The sequence below is a fragment of the Drosophila ananassae genome, chromosome 2L (genome assembly GCF_017639315.1).
Source record: "Drosophila ananassae strain 14024-0371.13 chromosome 2L, ASM1763931v2, whole genome shotgun sequence".
NCBI classification, from domain to species: Eukaryota; Metazoa; Arthropoda; class Insecta; order Diptera; family Drosophilidae; genus Drosophila; species Drosophila ananassae.
In genome coordinates, this window is record NC_057927.1 from 9,025,382 (window position 1) to 9,043,808 (window position 18,427).

Below are 18,427 nucleotides of genomic sequence, written 5' to 3' on the forward strand. Positions count from 1 at the left end.
CTAAATGTCTGACAATATAATCAATACTTGCTGCAGACATTTAAAATGTTTTCTCTTTCTTCAAAGATTAGAATCAGCTAATCCAACCTGATTAAGTTAAGTGAATTCTCTTTGACTTTCAATATTTTTGTTTTAATTGATCGGAGAGCTGACAGGTTAAGCAATCAACTTATTGGATCCAATATAGAACCTTGGCTTTCAAAAATTACAAACTGCTTTTACTTTCAGTCGTTAGTTGAATCTATTCGCCTAAAGTTCCTCAGCTGAAGATATGCCAAGCCTAAAAAATATAGTTCTGTTTTTAGCTCTGATTCCTTTTTCGGCATTGGGGAACCAGCAAACCCATTTCAATTTTTTGAGCAAAGTAGTGCGAAGAGTCCGAGCCCATCGGGAAGTCAATACGGTGTTTGTTCTTCAGAGCCATGCTTCAAAGAACTGTGACATTCAGAACTGGCATCCTCGACAAATTCCAATGCTAAGGGCCAACGAGCTAGCCGATTTAAAAATATTCTCCAACTTCAACGATTATTACAGTTTGGGGCTCGTGTGCATAACTCAGATGAGTGACTTGAGTCTTCTGGAAAAATTGGCCTCGGACTACGACCAAATGCGCCAAGAACGAGTCATTATCTGGATGCAAGTAAAAGTCACGGATAAATTACTCCGGAGTATAAGCAAACTATTAGAGAAACATAGCTTCACCAAAATTCTTCTTGTGGAAATTGTAAATCTTAACAACTCGACCTACAGTATTCATCGGCTGAACTCCTTTCCCAACGCAAAATTCGAACGAATCGATAACTTTTTTGAAGTCAAGAACATCTTTGCCAGAAACTTGAAAAATTTTCAGGGCAGGAATACTGTGGTTCTGTCCAAAGCAAGTGCCTTTTTCGAAAAGAACGTGAGCTATGGACAAAACAGATATTTTCCCATCAGCACTGGAGAAGATATGCTCATTATTGAGTTTGCTCGCAGGTACAACTTAAGTCTAACGCTTAGCAAGAAGACTGTGTGGGATCATTTCGACATGCAGCTGACTCCTCGCCTGATTTCCCGGGCTGAAATATCGGATAGCGTCAATCCGTTTACTTCCGTATCACTAGTGGCTGTGGTGCCTTGTGGAAAGCAGCTAGGTGTCCAGGAGGTCTTCAAGCAGATGGACTTTGGGCTTGTGCTCCGCTACCTCCTGCCCGTCTATGTGACATTTGTGGTGGTGGAGAGCTTCATCCTGCTTATCAAAGCCCGAATCAACAACGAAACCTATCGATTTAGTTACCTGGATCCTATGGTGAATCTGCGGGCTGTAAGTGCCATCCTAGGCATGTCCTTCTCAGTCAGCCGCAGGTGGAACTCGTGTCTCCGCCAGCTCTTCTTGGTGCTCAGCATGTTTGGTTTCGTCTTAAGCAACTTTTTTGCCTGCAAGTTGAGTTCTCATTTAACAAAGCGCTCTCTACGTAACGAAGTGAGAAGCTTGGAAGAATTGCGGGCTAGCGGGCTAAACGTGCTTGTGGACGCAGATCTATGCCACTACATCGTCACCGATATTAGCCCAGAGTTCTTCACCCAGGTTCTACCAAATGCTAAATGTACTGACACCATGGAGACAATCAAACACACCTTGTCCCTTAATAACAGCGTCGCCTATGCTCTTTATAAGGACACTTGGGAAAAGATTAGTAGTCATCAAAAGTCCCTGGGTCGAAAAGTTTTCTGCTCCTCAAAAAATTTGACAATAATGTCCAATATGCATAAAATGCATTTCCTTCCAAAAAACTCGATCTTTAAATGGCCTCTTCGCGGTTTTGCCCATCGGCTTCATGACTCCGGAATCCAGATACATTGGAATAGAGGAAGACCTGATATGTTGAAAAAATTGTTTAACATTACAATAGAAGCGGTTCCCAAGAAGGAGCCGGGTCCCCTGTCTCTGCGTCACTTTTACTGGGTCTGGACTCTACTTTTTATGGGCTATGGATTGGCCACTCTGGTATTTTGCATCGAATTATGTTGGAAAAGCGGCTAAATATTTAATATAACATTTATTTACTCATAAATATTTTCTTCATAATTATCTAAATGTTGTGAAAAACACTTTTAAATAAATATGTAAAATGGCACCCTTTATCTTTTGTGGTTTTCTTACATATCGAAGACTTAAAACTGACAAAGATGCAAACTTCGCCGAAGGCCATTTATGGGGGCTCCCAAGCATTTCTCAATTTTCAAGGGTGTCGATGAAAAAACTTAACAAAAAATCTATTGAAAAATATGATCTGAGTTTATAATGCACATTATTAGAGATTCGAAATACAAAACGTTTAAGATATTCTGCTCATGGATCGGATAAAAATTGGAACAGATACAGGCATCGCTGTGGGCCATATATGGGGCTCCCAGGCATTTCCTGATTTTCAAGGGGGTCCATGGGAAAATTTTACAACAAAAATGGAATTAAAAATTGTATCTAAGGATTTAATGCAGATCGATAGAGATTCGAAATACAAAACGTTTAAGATATTCTGCTCATGGATCGGATGAAAATTGGAACAGATACAGGCATCGCTGTGAGCCATATATGGGGCTCCCAGGCATTTCCTGATTTCCTGAAAGGAGTTTAAAATTTAATCTAATGTTTTATTGCAGATCAATAGAGAATCGGTATAAAAAACGTTTAAGATATTCCGCTCAAGGAATTGGAAAAGATGCAGGCATCGCTGTGGGCCATATATGGTGCTCCCATCGAGGAATGATTGTATAACATATAATGATTAAATTTAATGAGATACTAATATTAATTTTATTAATTAAAGCCTTAAATTAACATTTCTTAAGGGCACACAAAAATAATAATATGCCATATTCTGCTTTGTTATTTTAAAAGTCGAGGGGTTTGTGTTTAATTATTTAGAAAAGTTATGGACCTCTGTTTATTAAAGTCTTCAGTTTAGCCTCCGTTACTTCAATTGCTGGAAGGCAAAATTTATCCATATTATTTATTTTTCCATGTCTCGGGTGAGTAGCGTATTTGGTCTGTAAATGTTTTTTTGCCTGATTTATGGGTCAGGTTGTGCTCCATTTGTTTGTGCAACAATTGAGATCTGAGATGTTTTTCGGTGAACGCCTTCCATTTGCTCGCAGATCGACGTCGAGTGTCTGTCTATCGATAGGAAACGGCTTCCCCAACAGCTGCCGAGCGACAATTTTCCTCGGCGATCTACACGGTTTTCCGCGTCAGTCGTGAAAAGTGTCTGGCGCAGTTTGGAACGCGATCGGGGATCGGCGAGTGCCTTTGTGCCATTTGTGAAAAGTGAAAAATGAATTTTTTTCCCCGCGCAGTCGATGCGTTCGAGCCGCCAGAGCATGTGACGTCGCCTGTCAGCGACTAACAAGTGTTTTCCACCCCCTTTTCACCCAAGCCCATCCAGCCACTCCCCCCCAGTGGCCGGAAATGGGAAATACAAATTTTACAAATATTAATTGTCATGCCGCGTCACTAAGAAAATTGAATCAGTCGGACTGTTTACTCCTGTGTGTGTTTGTTTGTGTATCTGTGTAAATAATATTTATAATAATATTTCAAAATAATATATGTAAATGACTCATGTAAGTAAAAGTGTCAATAATTTCTTAAAATATGAAAGAAATATAATACAATAGAAGGGTGTTTGTTTGGCGAAGATGTTTAGCGTTATTTAAATTCTTTCTAAAAAGTACACTTCAATAAAGCCAGTTTTTAGACTTTTTATATTTATTTTTTATTTACTTTTTAATTAACCTACGTAATAATTTTTCCAAAAATCCCAGCAAAGATTTGTTTGGGCTTTTGTCCAAGACACACACGATTAATTCGCCTAACACCTCAAGGCATGCGTGTCGCAATAAAATTTTTGTCACCCGCCGCCTGCTTTAATAGTTTTACTAATTTTAAAATTTATTACTGCCCGCCCCTGCCATGTCCCCCCTTTACAATATTCTTTTCATCGCACCCTTCGCTGGTTCCGAGAGCAGCGCCGGAAAGTGTTTAGAAAATCATCAGTTGCGAAGAACAAAAACAGCTTGCGACGAGATCAGATGAGAAAATCCGACGAGCTAAGAAAAACATTAACCCGTCCCTGGGCGCTGGGTTCTGGTTGTTTGGTGCTTGGTGCTGGGGAACTCTGTGGCCGGAATGTTCTTGGGATAATACAGCCTGATCTGGCATCAGTCAATGTCAGTTGGCCCAGTGCCAGGTCGGCTGGGTGGGCTGCGTGGGCGGCGACAAGAAACAAACAGACGGAGCAGCCGACCCGGGAGTACGGAAAGTAAATAAACGTGGAGTGAGGGGAGAGTGTTCCCAGTAGTTGCCCCTAAGATTCCATATCTCAAGTAATAACCGCAGATGTCACTGAGATATTTCCTACCTTGGCTGAGAACTTTTGTGTCTCCACACGTCAAATATCAAGTGTCTTGTTAGGAACCATACGCGTGAAGGTTTACACGTACAATACGTCTCAAATTTATTAGATTTTACTCTCAACAAACTACACACACCATAGCTATGCGAAACGCACTGTACAAAGCTAAACCTATTAATAAAAATGCTCATATATTTCCGCTGGATTGCAAACATATGTTCTGTCGTCGCCAAAGCATGCCAAATATTTCAGGCATATTTCGTTGAATCTGCTTTATTGTCATATTATTTTAATTTCTATTAATTTTATTTAGCAAACACGCAGCAGCTCGCGCAGAAAACAGAACAACATAAATATTTTAACACATTTTTTCTATAAGAATTTCCCAAATGGACTTTATTGACTGATATTTTGGGCCTATAGGTCGGGGCAATGGCATTGGCCAAGTGCAAAATTTATGATACATTTATCATTTAAGTGTCTTTTATGTAGCCTGTTTTTTCTCAAATTGAGTATTTTTATAGATGTTTTTTGTTTTTCCTGGGCTTGTGCAACAATTGGCATGAAACAAAATAAAAAAGTGTATATTCAACATTTGATTTAAGCCGAAGCCTTCTGGTTGAAGGCTGTAAACTTGAACGACTTATGAAGTGGGTCAGTGCTTCTCGAGGCATGCGGCTGTAATTTAGTGTATTTATTTCATTTCCTAATTGATCTTGATCTTCCAGAGAGGAAACTTAATTTTGTTTTATTATATGTGACTGCATCATTTCCGTTTCTGAATTTCGTGCCAAAAGTAAGAACGTCATGCACTTGACCAGCCCAGAATCCACCAGAATATATACAGAGTCCCCTGTTGCCTCCACCTTTGCCCAATTTTTGTATTTGTTGATCTTTGGGAGGCGTTTGGTTTTTATCTGTTTTCGAAAATAAATTTTATTCAATAGACGAAGGAGAAATTGCGCCGCTGGCATTGCGATAATCAAAAAATTAGCGAATTGTTCCACGAATTGTTTAGCAAACTTTTAATAGATTTCTTGATGGCTTATAGGTTGGTGTGGCCTGGAGGAAATAAGTAATTAATTCCAAATATCCTATAATGATCTCTTGGCCAATTTTTCGCCTCTTTTATGGTTACGTCAATGGAGAGTGGAAGGCCCTCCGTCGGATATATTTAGCTAGATCTCTTGGAGAAGCTGCTAGACTTTTTTGTTCCTCATTTTATCGCTGCCTATAAATGGTGCGATTGTGTGCAGAATGGAGGAAATACTGAGAGAGTTGCAAACATTCTGAACTTGAAATAGAAGCATGGAAAATAGGGGAGTTTCGAAGCGGCAGGAAATTGCATTGGGATTATGATGTTGGGCTGGGAGCAACGTGATTAGTTTATTTTTGGCCTGGTCCCTGCAATTTGAACTTTGCTTTGAATGGAGAGACTAATGACTAAGGAGGAACGCTGACTCAAGTGCAGACACGGCGAGAAATAGTTTATCTCAAGAATTGCTTTTCCAAAAATATTGAAACTAACATTTAGGTTGGCAAGAATCTATAGCATACTTTTAGGAGCACTTAAGAAAATGGATGAATTAAAACAGAAACCATACTCAAGAGTTTTACTTTCCGACTGACAACATTTCAATATATCTATCCAACTACAATTGAACAACAGCTTTCAACAATATACAATTAGCAAATTGTTGTTGCTACTCATCGGATGAGACATAATGACGCATAGCTAGGAATGTATCTCCATCCATATAGGAAAACAACAATGGACAGAAAACTGGCTTCGGCTTTCTACACATCAATTAATATTCATAAGCAATTATCGAGCTAACCATAAGCTTAGATATGAGTGCGAGTGTGTGTTCCTTTTGTCAGATAATTAATACAAATTATGCCATATGTTTGTCCAAATTACATTGAGAAAAATTACAATTTAAACATAAAAATAAATGCTAAAAAAAATTAGGCTTAAGTCCGATCCATAGACTTTTCCATAATACCTAAACTAAACATCCCATCCACACGACACCTGCAATTTCTTTAAGTGCATTCACTCAAAGTGCCTGTACTCTTGCTATTTGTTACTCATATTTGTCCAGCATCGCCATTGGCCATGATGAGCTCAATCATTATCACTATCTCGATCCCGATCATTATGAACGAGCGTATAGAGCAGACACATCCCATGAAGCGCTTTCTGAGCGACAGTCGCAGTTTATCCGCCAGCCAAGTCGAAGGCTGCAGAAACCGAAATTCGCCTCCGTCTAGTGTAAACTAATTAACGACAATTAAATAGCCCCCTCAATGCTAGAACAATATAGAATTAAATATTAAATAAACACTAATGTAACATTGTAAAATATTTTCAACAGGTTGAAAGCATTTAAAATACAGAAACAATAAATACTACGAAAACGATTGTTTATAGAAACGAAACACACACGAAAAACAAACGAAAATAATTAAATGGATAGAGAAAATCTGAACTAAAGATCGGAGGCACCCAAGAGAGAGCAATATGTTTAATTTGCTAAGGAGATCGCGTCGCGGAAAAACGCACAAGATCGGCAGTGACGACGAAAAGGAGGATAATGCCGAGAGATATAGCCAAGTCGGGGGAAGGGCCACTGCCACTGCGGCCACTTCTCTTCGGCAAGAGAACGGGGAAAGAGCCAGGCGGGCGGTGATCGAAGAGCTGGAGGACTTTGAAAGCAGCAATGACGATGGCGATGGCGACGAAGAGCGTTTAAAATTAGCAAAAACAGCTGCTAATGGCCGCTCCTCCGACGATTTGTATATAAATAACATGGGCGGAGATGCGAGGACACCGATTCGCCCGTCTCTTCACAGTCTCAGTCAAAACGAGGCAGCCACCGCGAACACAGTTGGTGGTCAATTGATTGGCACTAGCCCGCGCCAGCAGCCAAACGGTGGCCCAAACGAACCGCACAAACGACACTCCCTGCTATCGATCGGCAACCTGACCAGGACTCTAAGCTCGGCCGATCCTCCGGAGGAGCCATCCCAGTCCAAGAAGCGAAAAACTCTACAGAAGAGTCGCGACTTCCTCAGCGACATTTTCATGGCGCGTGGTCGCAACCATCAGCGTCAAAAGCAACATCAGCAGCAGCAGCAACATCAAAATTTTACTGGCAAAACCGCCCAAAAATCGCCCAAATATAATGCGAAAGACGTAATCACCGCCGCCGCCGTACACCTTGAAACGAACTCCGACCCCGCGCTCGCATCCCCAAATAGTTATCAAATGACTTTGGCTAATAATAGCCCGACGAACCTCGAAGAGAAAATCCAACGTGACCGAAGAGAGCCCCGCAGTAATTCAGCTGGAGCAACGGCGGCAGAGAAAATGGTTTTCCCGCAGAGCAATCCGGAAAATCAGAGCGATCCGCGGAGCATAAGAGCTAGGTCCATGAGTGCGCCACGAGACGGCGGCGCTGGCCCCGTTGGCGGCGTCAAGAATCTCATTCAGGCGGCAAGCGTTGAGCGGAAAACAGCAGCTCCCGGCGATGCAACCGCCAGCCAGCAGCATCAGCAACATCTGGCAGCGCACGAGCAACATCAACCACCGGAGCAACACCATCAGCATCAGCAATTAAGTGACATAACCATGGGCCAAACCAGCGCCAAACCGAATGAAATTAGCAGTGGTTCGGCCCATAGTTCGCGGGCCAGCACGCCGCGAGAGTTCCGCGAATCAATTATAAATCCGATCCAAAATCAGAATCCGCCGCCGCAGGCACCGCCCAGGCATCAAAAGTCACCGGAAGTGCCCAAGATAACAGTCGAAGACTGCAGTTTTCACGGAGAGGACACGGAAGTGCCTCATAACTTCCAATCCACGGAAAATAAGCCAACAAGTTTTTACCAAAAGCAACAAACACCAACAGAAATATTCTACGAGACCGAAAAGAATGAAACTCCGGATCACAGGTCAAGGGAAATATTCTATGAATTGAATAGCACCCCCCAAAATGGCCAAACCACTTTGAACATCGAGGAACTCAATGAGGCCCACATAGAAACCCTGGAAGACGAGGTTTTCGCCTCAGAGATACCAGCCACCATATACCAGAACTGCAACAACCGTCCCTGGACACGGCTCAGTCACACGAAGCTGGAAAATGTCCAGGAAGAGGCTGAGGAAGAGGAGGAGGATCAGGACATGGACGAGATAGACGAGGCGGTGGACCTGGAGTTTGAGCACCCACGGATGAACGGAAACTCCCGCCAGTCGGCCAGCAGCGAAAGGAGCGCCCTGAAAAGCGACTCCAATCTGAGTAGTAGCTACGCGGACTCGGGAATCGGGGAGCAGGAGCTGGCGCCAGCACCACCGGCAGCGGCACAACCACCTCAACCCCCGCCCCGCAGTTCATCGCATCATCTGAACCACTTTAGTCACCACACGAGTCACCTGAACTCGGGCCTGAGCATGAACCTGAACCACACCTCCCGTGGCAACTCTACGGACTGCGAGGAGACATTGCTGCAGTGCGACGAACTCGACGATTTCAGCGATTTCAGCGAGCGTTTGGTCTGCATCGAGAGCATCAGTCTGCCGGATGTGGTTGTGGAGTCAACGACCTCCGAGAAATCACCATCGACGCCGGCAGCAGCGGCCGGACAGGGAACATCAGCCACTGCCAATGGCGACTCGCAGATCAACATCAATATAGCCAATGGAGCGGGGGGCAATAGTCTCGGGAATGTGCACTTCATCCCCATCCACATCGAGGGCGGCAGCAGCACTCGCAGTCACAGTCACAGCCGGAGCTCCAGTCCGAACAAGCCGCGTAGCCGGGACGACCTGGACATGCCGCCCAGCATAGAGATCGTGGAGGATGGCTGTATCCTGAACAAGCCGGTGCGACAGGAGAGTCCCTTCGATAATCAGGAGCTCAGGTGAGTGAAACGGGAGTAGGACCTTGTGATCTATAAGTGTTAGCCATAAGTTTTAACTTAGAACCCTAATGACACTCTGGCGTATACGTGATATTTTTTTGTATGATTATATGAATATATATTTATGTGATATGATGTGATATGAAATTTCAGAAGATACCAAAACTATTAAAGTGAATGCCTCTTTTCCTTTTATAAAAGTGAACAAAGGATTTTTATGCGATCTTAGAGACCAACCCCTCTGGCGTATACGTGATATTTGGCCAGATCGAACAGCTGCCCCATGTGCGACGTATTTATTTAATCGCACCGCATGCCAACAATTTCACCATTAACGTGGCTAGATGCAGCCAATTTATCTTGATCTTTGTGCCATGGAAACGCTTTCCGATCTGGTTTCTCTGGGTCTCTCTGATTTCCCGTCCATTCAGCGGAAATTTCCCTCGTTGCTGCTTTTCGCCAACTTCCAGTCAGGGGCGACTATTTTTAAATAGATCAGAACGTATAAATTGTATACAGTTTGAATGCTAAAATGCTGATTCTCTGGCATCTGCCAATCAAATATGAATGAGAAGAAAACCGTTTGAGTGGAGAAAGACTTTGAAGTAAAAACGATTCATGTTTCCAAAGGCCAGCAGTCACAAGACCTTAAAAAGGCTCACAATTTTCACTAAGGATTAGCCTAAAAAGCGAAAAGTTAATTTTTTTGATAGACTATTTTGTGTCATAGAATACATAGTGTGAGTACAAATATTTTTAGAAGCAAATTCCTTAGAAAAGCCCACTGGCCTGCGGATACATGTCTCCCATTACGTATACGCAGTGTGAAAGCAATAGCTTTGTGGCATTTTTGGGGCTTTTGTTTGGCCTTCGGCGAAATGACAGATTATGACAGCCGTGCGGCAAGTGTCGCACATGCAAATGGCCAAAATAATTTAGACAAATTATATTTATGTAAATTTTCGTGTTCGAAAATAATAAACATTGGATTTGGGTAGAAAATCAGTAGAGCACTTGCACGGATCGCAAAAATAAATTCACTTCATCATTTCGCGTTCGATGTTCTTCCTCTTAAATTTTGAACAATTTTTTGGCAACATGTTGGCCGTTTCCCACGCTCATTTTTTGCCTACTCTAATTAGGGGATATTTCAGAAAGCCAGGTGGTTTAGGCGGAATACTAAACACTATATGGGACTCCCAAAAATAAATTATTTTTAGAAGACAACTGAAAGAATTGGATACCTCCGAGCATTGTTTCAGGGAATACTATTAATTATCTTTGAATTAATTATTCTAGTGTATCAGAATCTTCGATTTGACGAGCCATTTCGCACTTTCCTCATTCATATTTTCTCATGTGCATAGAACACGATCAGTCTGCTCTAGTTTTATTTTTTTTGCCCGGCTATTTTAGACGAATTGCAAAAAAAAAAATAGAGGCGGACAAGTAAATTTGGAATCGTTCATAATTGGAGCAGATTCTCGAGCGGACCTGCTCTTGTGGAATTTAATTTGGGTTGTACTTGATTTTTGGGCGGATAATTGATTGGGCATACGGGGAAACTAGTATCCGCTAGCATTGAAAGATTGTTTATTCCCGGGGCCGGCACATGCGGCGTATGCGTAATTTCCCCGAATAACTAATGGCCATCTTGCTTCTCCAACGCAACTGCCTTTGCGCCCCTCCACCGGCCCCCCGATTGTTTATCTAATCCACTTTAATGAGCAACTTGGGCATAAACAAATAGAAAAGAATCCCGTTCCCAGCACTCGCATCGGAAAGTTCACAGGCGGCAGAGATGCTCTTGCCAAAAATAATTGAAATAACTTTCAATCTAAGAACACGGGTTGCATCTGTCGCCCGTCCACGGCCGTCTCTCTCTCCCGCCACTAATCCGTCTCTGTCTGTATCTCCGTCCGACTATCTCTAGAGAAAAGCCAGAGCCGCGTGTCACTAAAATTTGATAAATTCGCCGCTCATTGTCTATACGAGAAATATGTATGCAAATGGTAGACAGTGCGGGACATGATTATAGTATAGTTTTAGATATTTTCAGATGGGCTTGATAGTCCCCAAGGCAAGCGGATTACAGTACTGCACCGCACTGTACCCGCATACACTGTGGAAACAGCCAGCACAGAGTTGGCAGAATGCGCAAACAAAAACGAAACATCGTTGTTTTAAAAATAAACTTTGCGCATTTTCGCAGCCACCGAAAATCGACTAAGATAAATTCAATTAAAACGTATTTCATTTTTGCGTTGAAAAGTCAAAACAAAACAAAGCGCTGCCACGGAACACTACAATAATACACATATTATATAAAAGTTGCTATTGCCATGGTATCTTTGTCTACGTACCCCCATATCCGTATCTATACACCGCTGTATCTATATCTGTATATTGTATCTCAACAAATTATGGTTGAGGAAGACATCGCCACTGTTTTTACACCTCATTCGCGTTTAACGAGCTTTTCCATTCAAATTACGTCAGTCGCCCAATGTCGGGCTATAAAAGGTGGGTCTTCGGTCCTCCTCCTACACCCCATAAAAATTATAATGAATTAATTTCTGCGGTTCACTTTTATTTATTTATTTATTTTATTTTATTCGTGCTGCGTGCGCGGGACACGTTTGTGATTCATTTTGTTTGTTTTAGGGGATTATTCAGTGACAGCTTTCCGCTTAGAATTACTCGTCTGTCTTGGGATTTATGTCTTTCGCTCACCAGATTATTACTCATCCGCGCACTTGATTTTTGCTTCTTGCCGTTCGCAGAAAGGAGCTGAAGCAGCAGAAGGCCCGGTTCAGCAGCCAACTGGATGAGGCCCACAAAAATGTCCACCAGCTGGAGGCCAAGGTCGGGGACATGCAAGCCAAGATCCAGAAACTCGAACAGGAACTCTCCCTCAAGCAATGGAATGTGGAAAGTAAGTGGAATATTTCTACTCCAAGTCTGGAGAGACTCTATGTAACTGATTGAATTTGAAAGGACTCCAAAGTGAACTGAGTGCCGCCCACAAGGACGATGAGTATGTGCGCAAGAAGCTGAAGCTTCTCGAGGACGAGAAGGTTCATCTGCGGCACAAATACAGCGAAGATCAGGACGACTTGCAGCGCAAGTATGGTGAGTGGAGGTATCCTTGAAGAGGGAACATCCATTAAATATTCCTTTCGCAGACGAACTCGAAGCTCAGTACAACGAACTTACCGAGAAGTACAAACAGACCCAGGCCCTGGCCAGCAGCCTCCAGACCCAGCTGGCCTGTGCCCAGGTCGACGCCGAGGAGTGGCGCCAGCAGGTAGACCGGATCAAGGCGGAGCTGGAGGACCAGATACGCATCCTGAAGAACGCGCTGGAGAACTCCGAGGCGGAGCGCAAGATCTGCGAGAACAAGTGGCAGGAGGAGTTCGAGATGCTCAGGACGCACAATCGAGGTGGGAGTTTCCAGGCAACTTAAATCCTCTCTAGAAATCAATTCTATTTAATATCCTAGAGCGAGAGGAGTCTCTGATGACGGACTGCGAGTGGCAGCTGCGCCAGATGCAGCGCCAGTGCAAGGACAAAGTGGACAAGTCCAACTACGAGCGGAAGCAGGCCGCTGCCAAGGCGGAGGAGCTGGAGCAGGAGCTGCAGTCCAGGCGCAAGGAGTCCGAGCACCTCCGCGTCTGCCAGGCCCAGGTGAACTCTCTGAGGGGCGTGGTCAGCGAGCAGGAGCAGTCCATCCAGACCCTGATGGACCGGATCGAGAACCTCAAGGGCGACCTCGAGTCGGCCAACGAGAACCTCGAGGCCCAGATCGAGGCTGTGCACAAGATCAAGTATCAGTGTGATAAGTAAGATGTCTCTAGCAATGCTTTGATGTATTTATTTATTAAACTTTGACTTTGCAGTGCCATCTACGACAAGGAGCGGCAAATGATCTACAAAATCGATGAGGTGCGCAACGAAGCTGCCGCCTTCTGGGAAAACAAACTTTAGTAAGTAGATTTTGCCTGTCTATGTTCCATCTGTGTCTATATGTGTCCATGTCACTACCTCGACCCACAGCACAGAGATGACAAGACTGACAAATGAACTGGAGTCCGTGTACGTGGACGAACGCCGGGATGCCTTGGACAAGCTGCAAAATGAGCACATTGAGGAGCTCAGGGCCCTAACGAATCGATATACGGCCAACGAGGAGGAGCTCAGAGCCGAGGTATTATCCCTTCGAGACCACAAATCACAATGCCTGACACGAATTTCCCACCAAATAGATCGAGGAGTTGCACGAAAACCTAGAGCTTAAAAAACAGGATTTCCTGGACCTGCGCGAACGTTCCGACAACGCCCTGCTCCAGACCCGAATGCATTTGGATCGGGCCGATCGGGAGTACCAGAACGCCATGTGCCGGGAGGAGGATCGCCGAGTGGACCTCGAGGAGAAGCTGAAGAAGGAGTTTGAGGCGGAGAAGGCCGAGATGGAGGAGAAGTTCCGGGAGCGCCTGGGCCAGGTCAAGGAGGAGTTTGCCAAGGAGCTGCAGCTGTCCACGCAGGACATGGTGGACACTCACCGCAAGGAGCTGGGTAGGACCCTGATCCCTGATGATTTTGAATTTCGAATTAAATGTCTGACCTATTCCTCTCAAAAGACTCTCAAAAGGCCAAGTTGCAGGCGGAAAAGGACGAGGCCCTGCAGGAACTTGTGGAACGACATCGCGCCAAAATGGCCGCCGCCGATGAACGAATCAAGTGAGTAGTCCTGAGTGCCCCCGGCATGTATCGCCTCCTTCCGCCTTCCAGATATTAGCCTGACTTCTATTGAATGTATTGCCAACACTCATACCCTATTCTTCATGTGGCTTGCACTTTCATTTCATTTTCATTTTCATTTTTCATGGACTTGTATTCTGTTTTTTCTCGTTTCACATTTTCATCGTTTTCGGCATCGGCATCGGCATCAGCATGGGCCATTCAGAGCGAACCTGGTGGGCGCTGGCCAAGGGGGCGTGGCCCTATATGCCCACAGTATATGTGCTATATCTGACCATGTCGCCGCTGATCGCCCTCGCATGCTTAGTGTTCAATATTGTCGCTGTACTTTATTTGAAATACCGTCACCTCCTGGCGCGCCAATAAAAGTTAACCCTCCGATCTGAGTTTTGAGCTTGAGTAGCCTTTATTAATAAGTAATGCCTGATGGGTTCCTGCTTTGTAACCTGTATGCCTTTAAAATAAGAACTAGTTTGTGTAGAAACTTCATTATTGAGTATTTTAAGATCGTTCAGCAGGAACCCTCGGGTTCTGAGTGGAATGAAGCCCGCAATCCTCCTCACACTCCTATACGATTCTCTTAATATTTCAATTCTTCTCTTTTCGCTATGTGTGTGTCTGAATACTCAACTTTTGAACTTACTCTATCCCCATTATTTAACCTGAATAACAACAAAAAACTTCCCGATCCGAATCCGAATCCGAATCCGCACCCGTGTCCATATCCGCCTCCACCAACGCAGCGATGTAGAACTTCGGCACCAGCGCAACCTCAAGGACCTGAAGGCGGCCTACGACGCCGAGAAGCAGGCGCTGGACAAGCGCGACATCAGCAACGCCAACGAGATCGAGCAGCTGCATCGCAAGTGCCGCTGCCTGACCAACCTGTAAGTGCCCCACTCCCCGAGACACCTGAGCCCCAGCCACCTTAGCTACCTGAACCACTACCAGATCAGAGTTTTCATTCAGCTTTCAGGGAATAATCAGAAAATTGGTTATACAAGAAATTAATTTTCACAGAAGCAGTTAGAGAATCCTTTTATTATAAATATATATTATATTATAACGTATATATAGATTAAATTATAGAAAATTATTCAGTTTCCCAACCACTCAAAGATAGTTATGAAAAGTCTTCAAAAACTATCCTGAATCTTCAAAACTTCTCCAACTTTTTCCCTAATCTACATATCTATCCTACTGCTTGTCCGTGTTGTGGGCTGTTTGTACGCTAAGTCAGAACCTAAGACTATCCCCTACTATTTCTTAAGACCCACCACTAACCATCTTCCTTCACAGCTTCGAGGAAATGCGGATGAGGTACGAACGAAGGGATCCACGGCAAGAGGACCTGCGTGAGATCTCCGAGCTGAGGACCCGCTGCGACAGCCAGGAGCGGGACCTCTACATCCTCACCGATCGGCTGCGGGAGATGCAGATCCAGATGTCCGAGCTGCAGCAGAATGGCGACCGCAATGTGGGCGGGAAGTCGGTGAAGAAGCCGCCACCCAAAACGATAGCCACCAGCTGTGATGTCATCTACGAGGAGAACGAGGAGCGGGAGTCCCCGGAGCAGGAAAACGGGGAGAACGAAGAGGAGGAGGAGGAGGTGGAGCAGGAGCCCAGTGACACCGAGTCGAACCACACGATCGAGGTTAATGGAAAATCCGATCGCATCAACGAGGACGAGGCCCACCTGATCACTGCCGTGTGATTCTTCTATTTTCCAAAAGTCTGACTCTCCTCCAAGTTGTGTCTCTTTTTTCTCGGTGTAATCCCATGTGCCGTGTGGTCTTCCGGGAACAAGCATGCGGGATCGTTGGAGCTTGGTCCTTTGGCGGTTCCTGGACCGCTAAGCCTCCTTTTGTGTCGCGGGTGCGGAAGTCCACCGTCTCCGCCATCGCTCAAAGCCTGAACTCATAAAAATTGTAAATGAAATTTCTAATTGGTTTTTAAAACCACCAAAAAAATAAACGAAATAAATGTAAATATTTTTAACAAAATATTAATCTTTCCAAAGACTTTATTTTCATTGAATTTTTTGAACTTCTGCATCTAGATTGAAAAGGCTTGAAGCTCTAATTCATAAATGGTTTTCTGTTTCAGAATTTGTTGCGAAATAACTAAAATGTACCACTTTCTGAAATGAACTAAAAGATATAAAAAAAACCCTAATTCATTTCATGATTCATTCTTTATATTATTTTTTCAAGCAATCTGTGCACATATTCTGAATTTTTCCTTATCTTCACCTTTGGTTTGGGCGCTAATCATTTAATTCGTAGGTTGCCAGATGTTTTGAAAGGCACATTCAACGGCAGCACTGTGAAACACAGGGTGACTCTGCAACGTTGCACGATTGTCTCTCTGGCTCTCCCGCCAACATGTTCCGGTCGGCAATGGCTGAAGAGAGAGAATGGCGTACGAGAATGGTGGATGCGAGAGAGCACAATGGCACTCGGTCGGTCGGCCATCTTCGGGTCTGTCTCAACATGTTGCAGTTAGACGTGACAAGGACGCAGTATAGGCTTACTCTATGCGTGCGAGGGAAAGGTAAACTATCCATGTTCGGAGCTGACTGCTGCGACACTGGAAAAAACATCGGGCCTGTTTCCGAAGGTGAGCTGTACCACGGCGTTATCAAAACGATATCGGGCTCAAACACAATTCAGGACTCTTCGGGTACGGACGTGCCGCTTCTCGTTCGGAAGCTGGGAATTTCGTAAGGTGCCTGTGGCTGCGGAAACCGTGGAAAGCCGGTGCGGGCGCCGCGTGTTGGTGATAACTGGATAACTGCAACTAAGTACAAGTACGAGTTCAGCAAGGTCGTTGGGGTTACAGTGCAAAGCAGTGACAAAGCAACAAGAATAGTGACAAACAGTGACAAGAACCAGCGAGTTGAAGTCTAAATCCAAACAGAGATAATTGCAAGAAGGTAGATCTAGCTCGTCGCGCTTAAACGGTAAAACTCCCGTGTGTGAGTGTTCGAGTACGAGAGTGTGCGTTTCGTTTTTCGTTTTGTTTTCACCTTCTGGTTACAGCATCCTCCTACGTCTTGTAATTCGGCCAAGGAAGCGAAATGTAAGTGCCGCTACTTTGTTTTCTCCTTCTCGTCTATGTTTTATCGTCCAAGATTCGCCATGTGTGAGTGTCCTTGTCTCTGTGTGTGTGTGTGTTTGAGTGTGTGTGTGTGTGCAGCCTCCACCAAATGCCGCATTTAAGGATACTCCTAATCCGTTTTATTGATTGCACAGAGACCAAGAGCAACAACAACAACAACACTAGAATCGAAAAAAACACAGCTGGAGGGCTCGATACGTGTGTCTGTAGTTGTGTGTGTGTGTGGCGGCAATCTGTGCCGCTTTTTTATGTTTTTATTCCCTTCCAGTCCCGAACCTTTCTGGGGTTGTAGGTAGTTGTGTTTTTGTGATTTTGTAGTGCCTGCTGTTACCATTCCGGTTCTAATCTGACTTTCTTCTGTACCTCCAGGACCAGAGTGAACTGTTTATGCAACGGTGGCCTGTCGGGCGCTTCCTTGCAGCTTGGAGAAGTGACACGATTAGTCAAAGTGCTGGAATTGAAGCCAGAAATTAATCCGATTTTAATTCAAATCGGTCCTGCCATCAGAAAGCCAAAATACTACATATTAAGTTTAATTTTAAGATTAAAATTAGTTATTACTAAGATAGTTGTTTAGACTAAGTAGTTATTGTTCTGAAATACAAATTCTAAACAAGGGGGGCTTTTATTAAAAAAAAAGAGGGAAATTATTGCAGAAATGGAACAATTTAGAACAGTTTCAGGAGTTCTTAAGTTAAATCTGTTATTTTAAAATTAAAAAACATTTTTTTTTTGTTTTAACATACATACTCTATGTGTCCTTCGAAGGAATATCCTTAAAACAACACATGTAAATAAAAGAGGGAATTTATTGCAGAAATAAAACAAATTTAGAACAGTTTCAGGAGTTCTTAAGTCTAATCTGTGATTATAAAATTGAAACTAAAACATTTTTAGACATACTCTACGTGTCCTTCAAAGGAATATCCTTAAAACAACACTTGTAATTGGTCCATCAGCCTGCCTGTAAATAAGCTTGTCTTTAAATCTCTGACATCTCCGAGGATAACACCTTGCCTTCCACTCACCTTATCTCTGTTTATAATTCTTGTACATTTTCGCCGCGTTCCATATCTCGGCGAATAACTTAATCAGAAAATTAAGCGAAATATGCCAGGCACCTGCCCCCGTGGGCATAACTCAATAATCACATCAAATGTCGCCACCGGACTGCACCGGTCGGCTGCTCCGCCCGTGTCTTCGCGGAGAAGTTGCAACACCTCCTT

The 18,427-nt window shown here is 43.9% G+C and overlaps 2 protein-coding genes across 4 annotated transcripts; both read left to right on the top strand.

The window, feature by feature from the left end:
• Window positions 1-472: 472 nt before the first annotated feature.
• On the top strand, window positions 473-2,664 carry LOC6500849. Its single transcript, XM_001953994.2, has 2 exons — window positions 473-1,303; window positions 2,644-2,664. Exons 1-2 carry the CDS (start codon window positions 473-475, stop codon window positions 2,662-2,664), a joined length of 852 nt encoding a protein of 283 aa, XP_001954030.2.
• Window positions 2,665-6,772: 4,108 nt separating this feature from the next.
• Window positions 6,773-17,826, top strand: LOC6500850. 3 transcript variants are annotated; one of them, XM_044715086.1, is made up of 12 exons: window positions 6,773-9,320; window positions 12,104-12,255; window positions 12,318-12,452; window positions 12,506-12,763; window positions 12,823-13,162; window positions 13,220-13,306; window positions 13,377-13,527; window positions 13,586-13,895; window positions 13,961-14,060; window positions 14,273-14,437; window positions 14,825-14,968; window positions 15,381-16,090. In XM_044715086.1, the coding sequence occupies exons 1-12, from the start codon at window positions 6,919-6,921 to the stop codon at window positions 15,793-15,795; spliced, it is 4,659 nt and encodes a 1,552-aa protein (XP_044571021.1). In that variant the 5' UTR covers window positions 6,773-6,918; the 3' UTR covers window positions 15,796-16,090. The 3 variants fall into 3 exon arrangements, 2 of the variants coding, with proteins under 2 accessions (XP_044571021.1, XP_044571019.1); XR_006507149.1 differs by lacking the exon at window positions 14,273-14,437 and adding an exon at window positions 17,571-17,826 and having other exon boundaries at window positions 15,381-17,162; XM_044715084.1 differs by lacking the exons at window positions 14,273-14,437; window positions 14,825-14,968.
• Window positions 17,827-18,427: the final 601 nt, after the last annotated feature.

Bases quoted from the DNA above. Each gene is read 5' to 3' on its own strand.
- LOC6500850 (XM_044715086.1), top strand. From the start codon at position 6,919: ATGTTTAATTTGCTAAGGAGATCGCGTCGCGGAAAAACGCACAAGATC. The intron at 12,256-12,317 runs GTAAGTGGAATA...TGAATTTGAAAG, and splicing joins CAAGCAATGGAATGTGGAAA to GACTCCAAAGTGAACTGAGT. The intron at 13,307-13,376 runs GTAAGTAGATTT...CTCGACCCACAG, and splicing joins TTCTGGGAAAACAAACTTTA to CACAGAGATGACAAGACTGA.
- LOC6500849 (XM_001953994.2), top strand. From the start codon at position 473: ATGCTAAGGGCCAACGAGCTAGCCGATTTAAAAATATTCTCCAACTTC. The intron at 1,304-2,643 runs GTAAGTGCCATC...GTTTTATTGCAG, and splicing joins CTATGGTGAATCTGCGGGCT to ATCAATAGAGAATCGGTATA.